This window comes from Diceros bicornis, chromosome 7 (genome assembly GCF_020826845.1).
Source record: "Diceros bicornis minor isolate mBicDic1 chromosome 7, mDicBic1.mat.cur, whole genome shotgun sequence".
Lineage (NCBI taxonomy): Eukaryota > Metazoa > Chordata > Mammalia > Perissodactyla > Rhinocerotidae > Diceros > Diceros bicornis.
Genome location: NC_080746.1, coordinates 27,990,700 through 28,004,353, shown reverse-complemented (window position 1 = coordinate 28,004,353; position 13,654 = coordinate 27,990,700). Strand labels below are relative to the sequence as shown.

The 13,654-nt window shown below is 40.4% G+C and overlaps 1 protein-coding gene across 2 annotated transcripts in view; it reads left to right on the top strand.

Annotated features, from left to right (window-relative positions):
- ELMOD1 (ELMO domain containing 1) overlaps positions 1–11,230 on the top strand; it is a 65,999-nt gene extending 54,769 nt beyond the window's left edge. For both annotated transcript variants that reach the window (XM_058545295.1, XM_058545294.1), the window contains 2 exons: positions 350–483; positions 9,813–11,230. In XM_058545295.1, the coding sequence (XP_058401278.1) occupies positions 350–483; positions 9,813–9,985 (307 nt within the window). In that variant the 3' untranslated portion in view covers positions 9,986–11,230. The remainder of the gene's footprint in view (positions 1–349; positions 484–9,812) is intronic.
- Positions 11,231–13,654: the final 2,424 nt, after the last annotated feature.

The window sequence follows — 13,654 nt, the reverse complement described above, 5'->3', positions numbered from 1 at the left end:
CACTCATCATCTTTTGTAGAATATTTGAATAGTTTCCATGTCTTTGCCATTATAAATAATGCTATAATGAATATCCTTGCATATAAAGCTTTGTCAGTTTCTGATTTTTTTCTCTCATATGTTTGGAAAGGGAATTACCAAGTCAAAGCGAATGAACTCTCAATTCTCTGGAACGTATCATTGAAATTTTCTGGTAAATTACAAAATTTGGCGTTTGGTAAGGTAGAGAGGGAAGGGCAACCTGCCATTCTAATAATTTAATAGTCATTTAAGAATCAGATTATTGTATTTTTAAATGCTTATTTCCCATATGTGACACTCAGTTGGTTTTGTGGTTTACACTTTACAGGTACTCATTTGCAATTGTGGGCATCAATATAACTGATCTGGCGTATAATCTACTAGTGAGTGGAGCTCTAAAAACTCATTTCTACAACATCGCCCCAGAAGCTCCAACATTGTCTCACTTCCAACAAACATTCTGTAAGTGTCCTCTTGCTTAATTGTCAATGTAAGTTTCTATAGAACACTCTAGACTAGGGTCGAAGCTGAGAGATCCTTGTGATTTGGCTGCTTTGGGGCCTTTGAACTTCCTTCTTTGGTTTTGATTTTTTGTTGTTTTTCTCATTCAAAAACCTATACTTATCTTTTCAGGCATTGTGAATTTTTCTCTTTCCCAGCCCTTGCATAATAGCCAATGTATCAACTTCCAGTCTGACTTAAAGACTTCATGGGTGTCCCTCTCCCTTTGATCTAGCATGGCATAGCACTCAAGAGTGCAGGCTCTGAAGACAGCCTGAGGTGACTCCCAACTCTGTTTACTAACCTCTCTCTGTGTCAGTTATCTTATCTATAAAATTAGTCCTTTCCTTATAGAGCTGCTATGAAGATAAAATGAGATGATGGATAAAAAGTTTTTATAAGCCAGCCCCATAGTTAGTGCTCAGTGAACATTAGAAAGAGGAGGTGTTGGTTTACTGGATGATATTGATGGTGGTGGAGTTGTCATTGGTATTACTTTTGCTACTAACGCTACTACTGCTACCCTCTAAGAGTAGATGCTAGTAGAGGGAGGTATTGGTGACCCTGAACGAGAGCCTTATATTGTCCTTGCCTGAGGGGTATCCTTTGGGGCTTCGGGTTTCAGAAGATAAAGACTGAGATGGTATTGTAGAGCCCTGGGATGCTATTCTCTGTTCTTAGAGGCAGAATCCTAAAGTCTAGCTGTATGTCATTATGTCCTTGCAGGCCGGACATAAACTGGTTTGGAGGAACATGGAAAGCTAGTCTACCAAGTTGTCAAGTAACGTAGGCAATTTAAAGGAAAAACGTCACTTAAACCGTGCTTACTGCACTTATACCTAGGCTTTCTTAGCAAGAAAATTTCAAAATTTTCCTTCTCTTTATGTTTCTTTCCACTTTTTTCTGCTATTAATTTGCTAAACAGTTCTGCCACTTTTTCTGAGTATGGTTAAGACACAGTTGTTTCACCCCAAATCCACCACAGGGGAGTACTGTTCCCCAGTTCATTTTTAAAATGTGATAAAGTCATAAGTTAACAGCAATTTATTTTATCTAAACTCCTAAATTAATAGTGATTACATTATCTAGAGTTTTGTCTTCTTTTATATCTGATAAATCAGAACTTCTGGTTAAAGAATGCATGCGTTATGCTCCCTTGTGAAACTTCACTGAAGTTAATATAAAAGGTTTCTCTAAGAAAGCGTAAATCCACAAGGACAGGAAAAATCAGAAACAAGGCAAGAAAAACCTCATTTTGAAAGCAGGGAAACAAATTAGGTGGTAACTGATTTTAGTAGTCCTGAGAGAGCAGATCCCAAACAGGTAGTGTGAAAAGGTAAGAAGCAACCTGATTTATTCTATAGGACTACCCAGAAGGTTTGGGAATTGGCAGCATTAGGTACCTCTGGAAATAGGGGTGAGCAGGACTCAAAACAGCCAAGTGGCTTGAAAGTATGTTAAGAAACTCTTAGAGACCCAAATCCCCTTCCCCAGGAGACAGCTTCTGTGCTTCCTCCTCCCCAGAAGAGGCTAGTGGATTATTCTCCAGAGAGGGAAAAATAAAGGATCTCTGAGGTACAGTTGGTGGCAACCCATACCAAAAGTGTTGATGAAGACTGAGACACCCAGGCTCCTTCTCCTACCCAGTTCCTATAACTTTGGCAGCCAGTCAAGAGATTGACAGGGCCTTCTCTGGGGAATCTGAGCAGACCAAGGGAAAAGAGCTAAAGATGCTGACCTCTGGGGCTCCCCAGTGAAACAGCCCAGCCACATCACTCTATAGTCATGCTCTCAGTCAACAAGCCCTACCTATGTGCTCAGCACTTCCAATCAGCTTTTCGTCCAACTGGCTTTTTATTTAGTCAAAAATATTCACAGACAACTAAGGATTATCAGATGTCTGAGTGTGATGGTTAAACACATGTCCTCAAATTTTTTGACACTTCTCCCACTAAGAGGTAAGATTTATTTGTCCCTCTGGCCTGTTGAATCTGGGCTGAGCTGGGACTCTGGGAATCTGGGTTCTCTGGGACTGAGCTGCCTTTGGAGGTGTGAGCTACCATGTAAGCGATCCAATTCCTCCATGTTGTGAGGAAGTCCAGGAAACATGCAGCAGCCATATGTAGGTGATCTGACTGACAGCTCCAGACGAGGTCCCAATGAATACCCAGCGTCTACCACCAAACATGTGAGTGAAGATGCCTCCAAATGATTCCTACCACCAGCTGTCAAGTCACCCCCAACCTTCAGCTTTTCCCAGTTGAGACTCCAGACATTATGGAACCATCCCTCCTATGCTGTTTCTGAATTCATGAGTATATTAAAATGATTGTTTTGAGCCACTGGATTTTAGAATAATTTCTTAAGAAGCACTAGATAACAAGAACAAGGAAAGCCTCAAGCATGAAAGAAAGTACAAATTGAGCAGAAATAAAGCCACTAGAAGGAAATAGAAACTACTCAGGGAAAAGAAAACTTCAAAAATATGTATCATTAATATCCCCAAAGAGATAAGAAATTGCAACTATGAAACAAGAACAAGGTGCTATAGAAAGAGCACTGAGAGAACAAAAGTGTGCTCTTAGAAATTAAAAATCAGCAGAAAAGAAATCTCCAAGAAGGAGTATAAGATAAAGCTGAAAAGTCCTCCAGAAAGTAGGACAAAAAGAAAGTTTAAATGAAAAATAGAAAATAAAAGTTGAGAGATTAAAGGACCATTCTAGGAAGTTTTGTATCTGAATAATAGGAGTCCCAGAAAAAGAACAGTGAAACTAAGGGGAGGGAATCAAGAAAATAAATTAAGAAAAATGTTCAGAACTAAAGGATGACTTTTCATATTTAAACTAGTAAGCACCACCATAATAGATTAAAATAGATTCACACCAAGGTCCATATCATTGTGAAAATTTATGACACTGAAAAGAGATGATTCTACAAACTTCCAAAGCTGCCACACAAAGAATTGGGAGTCAAGATGACATTGGACTTCTCAATAGCAACATTGTATTCCAGAAGACAGTGGAATAATGTCTTTAAAATTTAAGAGAATGTTTTTAAAAATCTAAGGGAATATTATTTCCAATTTAGAATTCTATACCCAGTCTAACTTCCAATTAAGTGTAGGTGTAGAATAAAGACATTTTTTTAAAGTGCAAGGTCTTAAATATTTTACCTCCTTGTACCTTTATCTGGAAGCTCCCAAAGGATATGTTTCCACAAAATAAGATAGTAATGTTAAAGGAATAAATGGGGTCCAGAAAACAGGAAATCTATCCTAAAAGGAGAGAATTAAAGAGAATCTTCAAGATGAAGGTGATGGGAAAGCCCAAAATGATATCTATGAAATAGGCTGAGAGTATTAAACCCAGATTTTAGCAGGTCAGAAGGCTCTGGGAGGGACTCTTTGAAGAATATGAAATTTATGGAATATCTACCATGTTTGAACACATTGAGAGGACACTGGCATACTTAGGGGATAGTTTAGGGTTAAATTAAGTAAGTGGAAACGAAACGAATAAACAAAGAGGGCAGTTACTAATACTAGGTAAGGAAAATTTTTAGAAAATGGGTGATAATGTGGTTGGAATAGGTAAAAGAGAGCTAAATCTTTATCTTCTATAAAGGGAAGTCAAAAAAACCAAGCAATGGAAAGTATGTTAGAGCTATGGAACTCAATAACCAAAAGAATCAACTGAAAGAGTTGAAATGTTGCTTTAGGGAAGCAGGAATTAGGGCAGGAGGTGCTGCTGTTTTTTTGTTTTTTGTGACAAGACTTGTTAAACTATTTGACTCTAAACTATGTTCATGTATAACTTAGATAAAAATAAAGAGCAAACTTTAAAGCGTATACACCTTATTACTTGTTAACAGAAAGTGGAATTCCCTTACATATGTGATTTCAGCTCCCACTTCGACAGCTAGATGATTATATTTACTTTTGTAACAATTCTGATCATTTCCAACAAATATTACTGAGGTTTTAGTACAGATAAGATTCTGTGCTGAAGAAGACAGACATCTAAACAAATAATTAAAAGGTGGTGGGAAGAATTTTGTGATTGAGGAAGTAAAGATATTGTTTTTAAAAATTGAAAAGGCCTATAGCTGGCATAGCTCACTCAGTCGGGGAGTCAGGGAAAGCTTCCCCAAGCAAATGCCACTTTCCATGAGACCTGAAGGATGAGTAGGGGGAAGTAAAGCAATGGTGGCCGAGTGGTCCAGCCAGATGGAATGGCACGGGCAAAGACCACAAGACAAAGAGCATGGTGGATTCAAGGAACAGAGCACAGGGTTTGGGGAGGGATGGGGTGCATGACCAGAGATGACAGTAGTAAGAGCAGGGATGGGGATGGGGGAGTGCATATCTTGAAGAGCTTTGTCAGCCATTTGCAAGAGTATAAACATGTAGATAAATAAGACCCTTTTCTCTGTTTTCTCCCCCTTCTACTTACCCTATTCTATATTTACGATGCTCCCTAGGGAACCCAGGGAAGCAGTTCAGAGGGAAAATAGAATGAGTTTAGTTTTAGGCATATAGGGCGTGAGTTTCTTTTGGGAAATCCACACAGAGCTGAATAGTGGACACTCTAATGTAAGGCTCTAGAGCTCTGAAGAGTTGTAAGGGCAGATTTGGAATTCATCAGCATTGAGGAGAGAACAGAGCCACACAGTGGGGGAGCTCTTGCAGGAGAGAATCAAAGTTAGAATCACAGGAATTGACATTTAAGGGCAAGAATGTTTGTTTTGTCCACTGCCGTAACCTCAGCAGAGACCCTGATACACAGTAGGTGCTCAGTAACTATTTCTTGGCTGGATGGAGGGATGGCTGGATGGCTAGCTGGATGGATGGATGAATGGATGGGAGGCTAAAATATTGGATGATGTCCTTTGTGGTGGAAAAGGGAGTTTAGTTTCTCTGGAAAAACTTAACCTAGGTGAGTAGGCATGCAATAGGATTACTTATTTCCCAAGACCCACACCAGGTTGTAGAAAGAGCAACAATCCCACTATGGATTGGGGTGTAGGCAGAGGGATGCAGGCCTCTCTAGAGGAAGCAAACTGTGCCCTGAATTCATGTTCCTCCATCGGACATGATCAGTTCTGCACTTCTCTGTAATATTCTTGCAATCACCTGTGTCCTTGCATATGTCTCTGCTGTCTACTAACTGAATGCAGTGAAGCAAAACCAAGACACATTCAAGCAACAATAATTACGCTGCAGGCTTGGGTTGGAAAGCCAAATTAGTATTCAAAGCATGTATTTAATCTAGGTGAAAGAATATAAGCATATAATAGCTCTATCATTCTGACTTGACAGTATTATTCAGTGAATGCTGCACTGCCGAGGCAGTACGCTACAAAAATTGCATTCAATCTAAAGCTCCACTGAACATATAGCTCCATTGAAATGAAGTAAGGTTAGGTGTAGTGAGCAGAAGGAAAGTACAATGGCCAGAAGAGGAAAAAGAATTATCTTTTCTTTGACCTTCAAAAGAGGGAACTATTCAGTAGGAAGAACCCGAGGAAGAGAATACACTGGAGCAAGCAGCTGGTGTGATGGAAAGTCAGCTGATTTCAGGTCCTGGCTTCCAGCTTCGAGCTATGACTGTGTAATTGTAGACCATTCAAGTATCTTTTCTAAGCCCATTGTCCTCATCTTTAAAATGAAGATATATCTGCATTACCTACTCCACAAAGCTGTTGTAAGAATTAAATAAGAGACTGTAAGCAGTAGCCTGGCCTCTGTTTCCTCCCTCTACTTTCCATGCCATTTTGTTGGCTTCCTTAGCTAACAAATCATCATCTGAAATTGTCTACCTGGGTCCCTGTCTCTGAGAGACCAAGAACTGGAGAGCGTAGGAACTCTACCTTTCTCTTGTATCTGTTAAATATTGTTAATTGGCAAATGGACCAACTGACCAATTGACCAAATGGATTTTTGAACACTCTGTAATGTTATATAAATGAGTGGAGCTTTATCATTATAATATGTACCCTGAAGCCAAGCCACCATTTCTGCATTTTGATTAAAATCATGTTATACAGTCTCTAATTATTTTCCTGATGGGATAAAGAAAGAGAGTCCCAGGGAGTCAGTCTGCAAGCTTTATAGCTTGACTTTTGTAGCCTTAAGAGGAAGGATCCTGAGAATGGTTTTAGATTATGAGCCACCCCTACCTCTACTCTTATCCTAGCCTGTCTTTTAAACCTTTCAAAATGTTTTTCTGTAATTGCATGTGAGGTAGAAAAATGGGGAAACCTAATGGATCTGCATTCTTCTAAAACTCTGTGCTACACTAGATCACCTTTAGAGTGAGTTTCCAATATACCTGCACATTGTAGAAGAGTGAATATTTTTATGTACATTGTGGAAAAGTGAATTCTTCATTAAAAGATGATTTTTTCATAGTGCCTGTTTATTACCATCAATAGGAGTAAAGACTTTATTGTTCATGAAATACTAATGAGATGCTTTTAATTCATCATGGATGATTTTAATTCATAGAATTGGAAACCTGACTGTATATACAGAGGCCAAGTCAGGAAAATTATGTGTGTATTTTATGTAGCAAGGGAATAAGAAATTATAAATGATCATAGATTTCATTTACAACCATAAAAATTATAATATTTAGAAAGAATCCAAGGGAACTTAAAAAGAGGGCATCTTGGGGCCAGCCCAGTGGCGTGGTGGATAAGTTCACACGATCCACTTCAGCGGCCTGAGGTTCATGGGTTCGGATCCTGGGTGCAGAGTTACATGCCACTCATCAAGCCATCCTGTGGCGGTGTCCCACATACAAAGTAGAGAAAGATTGGCACAGATGTTAGCTCAGCGACAATCTTCTTCAGGCAAAAAGAGGAGGATTGGCAACAGATGTTAGCCCTGGGCCAATCTTCCTCACCTTCAAAGAAAAAAAAAGGGGCCAGCCCCGTGGCATAGTGGTTAAGTGCATGCGTTCCACAGCTGGCGGCCCGGTTCGGACCCCGGGTGCCCACCGATGCACTGCTTGTCAGGCCACACTGTGGTGGCGTGCCATATAAAGTGGAGGAAGATAGGCACAGATGTTAGCCCAGGGCCAGTCCTCCTCAGCAAAAAAAAGAGGAGGATTGGCGTGGATGTTAGCTCAAGGCTGATCTTCCTCACAACAACAACAACAAAAAAGGAATAAAAAATAAAGGGCATCTTCTAGACCAGTGGATCTTTAGTGATGTAGGTTTCATCTTACTAAACTGCGATGTCTGGTTGAATCTGGGAGGGACTGTGTTTTTAACGAGTTCCCTCTACCATTCTTTGGATACCTTAGGAGTTTACCCAGTCACTGAGATGGATGGGTGATTGAATTCTTTTGCTTGAATAAGATACTGAGATTAGAGGAAACAAGTTTCTGTTAGTGTTCACTGAAACAACAAGGATAATAAACAGCTCCAAGTCATGGCATGTGAGAAATGGTGAGGAGAAATAGGGATGCTTAGCCTAGAAAAGAGAGACACCCAGAGCATAAGGGGAACTTCAAATATTTGAGTTGGGGGAGAATTGAATTTGTTCCAAGAAATATAGGACAATCAGATTTGGGCCCAGTGTAATGAAAAACCTTTTAAGAATCAGGTTCTTCATCCTGGAACAGGCTGATGTCAGTGTTGTTTACCAGAAGAGTTCAAGTCTGGATGCCACCTTGGGGAATCCAAGCATTGGACAGAGCAGACACGGATGGGATGGCTCCTGGGGTCAATGATACCTCTGATCTGGGGCTTCTCTGATGTGGTCAGATTCCCATGACGGTGGTAGTGGGCCCCGGCTTTTGTAGCCCAGAGGCTATTTGGGTGAGGGTTGATGTTTGTCCCTGTCAGAGATGTTAAAAGCAGCCACATCAGTTAATATATGTGCGGAGGGTCCAAAGACAGTCCAGTCCTAAAAGAAATGGAATGGAGTCAACGCCCCAAAGAATGTAAAATAAATTCTCTCTTTCCTTACTACTCTTCCTCCTGCAGTTGTAGAGAGACCAAATACTTAAAGACGTACAGGCATACTTAACAATGTAATGAGATGAGTAATCAGAGGTGAGTTTGTGGAAGTGGACCAGACTCTGGCAGTGTGTGTTGGGAGTGGGAGGGAAGGTCACTTCTAATTTTGTATTGTAGTGAGATATGAATAAAGATTTTTAAAAATCTGTTTATGGAACTATGTTGCAAGTTTCCCCATAAGTAGCCAGTTACCAGAAAAACAAAAGCTGTTGATTTTTTCTTACTATTAGGATTGAGTATGTTTGTCCCAAAATTCTCTTCCCACGCCTCCTGTCATCTCTGCTGCTCACTCCTTCCCCATGAAGGTGAAGGATGTGGGATTCAAACCAGGTTTCTGGCTCCAGACTCCTTACTCCTGTTTTCTGTTGCCTTCTACTGTTAAAACAAAGAAAACCTAGTGTAACGTTTGGTATTCTTTCTTTTAGCTAGGTTTATTTCCTTAAATACTTTTACCCTAATATATAGAGAGACATTTGAACTTGCGATTGGTTTACTACATACAATTTATTTTGTCTTTTATTGTCTTTTGAAAAAGCTATTCACATTTCAATTCTAAATGTGGTGGAGGGAGGGGACACAGTAGAGGAAACAGAAACCAATGGACAGGTTCTCATATCAAATATTTAACACTTATTCCCAAAATTTTCCCAATCCGGATCATTTATAGATGACATTTTTGAAACACAAAAGTATTTGCATATGAAATTATGCTTCAGAGCAAGGAAGTCTTATTAACAATTTCATGTAGTTTAATGACCATTCTGTGTTTTTCAGAGTTGATTTACAATTTTTATTGTCTCATAATAGATTGTCAGAATGCATTTGTTTGATTTGTCAGGGTAATTTAAAACTTAAATCAAATATCAAGGGGAAAAAAAGGCTGAGTGGAGTAATTTTGAAAAATCAGACCATTATGTTAATTTAATTAGGAGGAGGAGGATGAAGTAGTCACTGCCAGCCTTTCAGAATATGTTCCAGATGTAATTCGTATTCAAGAGACGGCAGAACTGATTTTTCTTCCTGCTTGAGAAGAAAGAATAATTCTAGGACCAATTGAAAAAATCTTGCAGATTGGTAGCTTCTACTGCACTGGTTTTAAAGAATAATTTTTAACAGTAGTATTTGCTGTATTTTGATCTCTTCTTTGAGCTCCATGCTTGCTATTATTTGGTCTCACATCGTTTTCAGGATTCAGGATGATTTTGAATGTGATTAAGAACTTTTTTTTTCCTCCAGTGTTCTTATCACTTTCTGATCCTTAACAGGCTATTTGATGCACGAGTTTCATAAGTTTTGGATTGAAGAGGACCCCATGGACATAATGGAATTTAATCGTGTGCGGGAGAAATTCCGCAAGAGGATCATAAAACAGCTGCAGAACCCAGATATGGCGCTGTGCCCACACTTTGCTGCCTCGGAAGGTTTAATCAACATGTAGTCACCCACGCTGGTTTTAGTGGATACCCCGGAAGACTGCCTCATTGTCATGTTAGATCTCGGCTTAGGTCCCAGCTCACACACCGAATGCACAGTAATTGTATGCATGCCTTTTGGTACAGTATTGTCATCTCTTGGTCATAATTACCAGATCCCCAGATACCACTATTTCTGGAGTATCTGTCATCCAGTGACTGCTCATATTGTGGCATTATGCAGTGTTACATCTTGCCTTGACACCCAGGTATGGAGAGAGTTTTCTATTTTTTTAGATTGTTTTCCTCCCCCTCATAATTCAACATTGAAGAATTGTATTTCTCCAGCTGTATTTTGTATGTCAGCGATTTAGCTGAATCTTTTGCTGTGAAAGCCTTTTAATTTATTGATATGTTTCATGACTACTGCTGCTAGCTTTTCAAGCCAGATTCATGCTTGGACCTCATTCTAATAAAGTATGACTTTAAAATAATACAGACAGACAGACACATGATAAGCCAAACCATTCCTGCAAACATAGCCACACTTCGTGAAAATGTAACAAGACTTACAAGAAGCAAATCTAGGTAGGTGCTGTTTTTGTTTGAAGTACCGCAGAATTATATTGTAACTTACCCCCAGTTGCAATTCTGTCTTAGTCATCTGGATATCAAATTATTTTATTTCCATGATTTCACTGGCTTGGATCCTTAAGTATGTTTGTGATGCTTGGAACCTTAGACAAGAAGTATGCATACTTCAAAAGTTGCAAAAGGTTTTTCACTGCCTGTCTCTGCTGAACTCAGAGTTACACCCTGGCTCTACACACCTGCTCTTCTGAGCCAAGCATCCAGGCTTGGGGAACTGAGTACTGACTGGTTTGTTTTCTGTGACAAGAGGCAATGTTAAAAAACAATTTGCAAGCAAATGTGTTACAATAGAGAAACCTAACCTATGTCATTCTGCAATATTTCTTGAAAATAACGACTTTGTCTTGTATCGATAGAAGAAGTAAATTGCTTGGAAGGGGGAAAAATATCAAATCATTCCAAAACTGCTAAAGATCATTTTAAAAACCATGATTTAGTTTGGAATTATGATTGTAGTCTGTTCAATAGTATTTGCCATGGCATTTCACACCCATGGTATTTTATACCTTCTGACTATCAATTTTAGTATTATTAGACATTTGTGTAATCACTTGCTTATTTAAGTGAATTTTCGGTACTGCCTAACTGTCGGTTATATGAATAAATTACATGTCATTCTACTGTAACGTATAGTGGATTTCATTTTAATAGTTTTGTGCTCATACAGCTTCTGAATGTGCAAATATGTGAGTGGGTAGAATGTCAAAGATCTGGTGCTGAATAGAAATCGTACCATCATTCAGAGTAACCAGGTGTAAATCAGAGTGTGTCATGTCTGAGAGACTTCTTTTATTTAACTAATCTTGAGGCCTGGTGGTGCTTTAATGAAAGAATAAGATCCAGCTTTTTCTTTGTGACTTCCTCTGAAGCCTGGTTTGGCTACTGCTAGACAGCTGATCAAGGAAACATTAAGATGCCTGTGGTTTCCTTGTCCATTTCTTAGACTGGGGAAGGGAAGGCGTGGGTTAACGCATGATATGTACCATGGGGAACAACAAGAACATATGTTCCTCTCCAGGGTAGGTGAGAACTTGTGAACCTGGTAAATGGCCTGTCTGGGGAGCCCTGAACTTCCACTGCAGCTGCACCTGCTATAGATGAAGGCATTATTTCATACACAGTACTGACTTTGTCAGGCACATGTGTGCATTGTCTCTTTCTATCTACTGTGGTCCTGTGTCACTGACATGGCTTGATAGTATGTGGCGTTTACACCAGCTCGCGTCTTTTCTGTTCAGGTCGATGGTTGATGGTAACAAAGCTGGGAGTTTTCTCCCCCAGCTCCTTGAGTGATTTCTCTCTGTTGTATCTTAACACGGCTGCACAATTTTAGGATGAAGAAACTCTGCCAGCTCCTTCTAGTTCAGAGTATTATTAGATTTCTCTCTCACACTTCTTTGTGGAAGATGCCTTCTACCCAGTAACATGAGGTGAGGTGAGAAAAAGAAGAGGAGAAGGTTTCAAAAGCATAAAAAATGTGTGATATGTGCATGTGTGTTTTTCCCTTGAGCGTTCTTAGCTTGCTTATACTTATTCCATTGAACAAGGATTGACCACTTAAAATGTAAATGATGTAGCAAGCCTCTTCAAAGTTTTCCAAAACATGACTTGCTATGATAAAAACACATTCCAGGGCCGGCCCCGTGGCTTAGCGGTTAAGTGCGTGCGCTCCGCTACTGGCGGCCCGGGTTCAGATCCCCGGCGCGCACTGATACACCGCTTCTCCGGCCATGCTGAGGCCGCGTCCCACATACAGTAACTGGAAGGATGTGCAGCTATGACATACAACTATCTACTGGGGCTTTGGGTAAAAAAAAAGGAGGAGGATTGGCAATAGGTGTTAGCTCAGAGCCAGTCTTCCTCAGCAAAAAGAGGAGGATTAGCATGGATGTTAACTCAGGGCTGATCTTCCTCACAAAAAAAAAAAACACACACACACACATTCCAGTTCACAGTACAGAAAGGAAATTCTTCAAAGCACCATTTCTGGAAATTGTGACTTCAAAATTCTGACGTCCCTTCTCATAAGTCTTATTATTGTACTGAAAAAAAATCTTTTGCCTGGTAACCCAACAACTTTTCTATTTGAAAAGAAGCTTCAATATAGGCGGCGGGCCCTGTGGTGTAGCAGTTGGGTGCGTGTACTCTGCTGCTGGCGGCCCAGGTTCAGATCCCGGGCACGCACCGACACACCGCTTGTCAGACCATGCTGTGGCAGCGTCCCATATAAAGTGGAGGAAGATGGGCAAGGATGTTAGCCCAGGACCAGTCTTCCTCAGCAAAGAGAGGAGGATTGGCATGGATGTTAGCTCAGGGCTCATCTTCCTCACACAGACACACACACACAGACACACACACACACACACACACACACACTAAATAAATAAATAAAAATTTTGAAAAAAAACGAAGCTTCAATATATACCAATCGCAAAAGGTAGGATGACCTTACAATATATCTTCCAAACCAGGACACTTTTTTTGGTGAGGAAGATCAGCCCTGAGCTAACATCCATTGCCAATCCTCCTCTCTTTGCTGAGGAAGATTGGCCCTGTGCTAACATCCGTGCCCATCTTCCTCTACTGTCTATGGGACCCGCCACAGCATGGCCTGACAAGCAGTGCGTCAGTGCGCACCCGGGATCCGAACCTGTGAACCCTGGGCCGCCGAAGCGGAGCACATGCCCTTAACCACTACGCCACCAGGCCAGTCCCCAAACCAGGACGCTTTTGAGAGAGAAAGAGGAGGTTGTTAATAATTTCTTTAGGACAGCAGGGTAAACTGGAACAGTTTGAGGAAGTGAGATGTTAGGTGACTAAGAGAGACCAACAGACAGATATAAGTAGGAATTGTCCACGCTCAACTCAATTAGACAAATACCACCCAATGTCTTCACTTTCTAACCTCTGGCAGGAGAAGTACATCATAGGGACTTAGACATTATGTGTCCAGGATATTACCTAAAATCTTAAAGACCCATCAGAGGTGCGGGCTTGGTCTAAGCCGGAAGGTCAGCTGAATAGGCTGGGCTCATAGGAAGTCA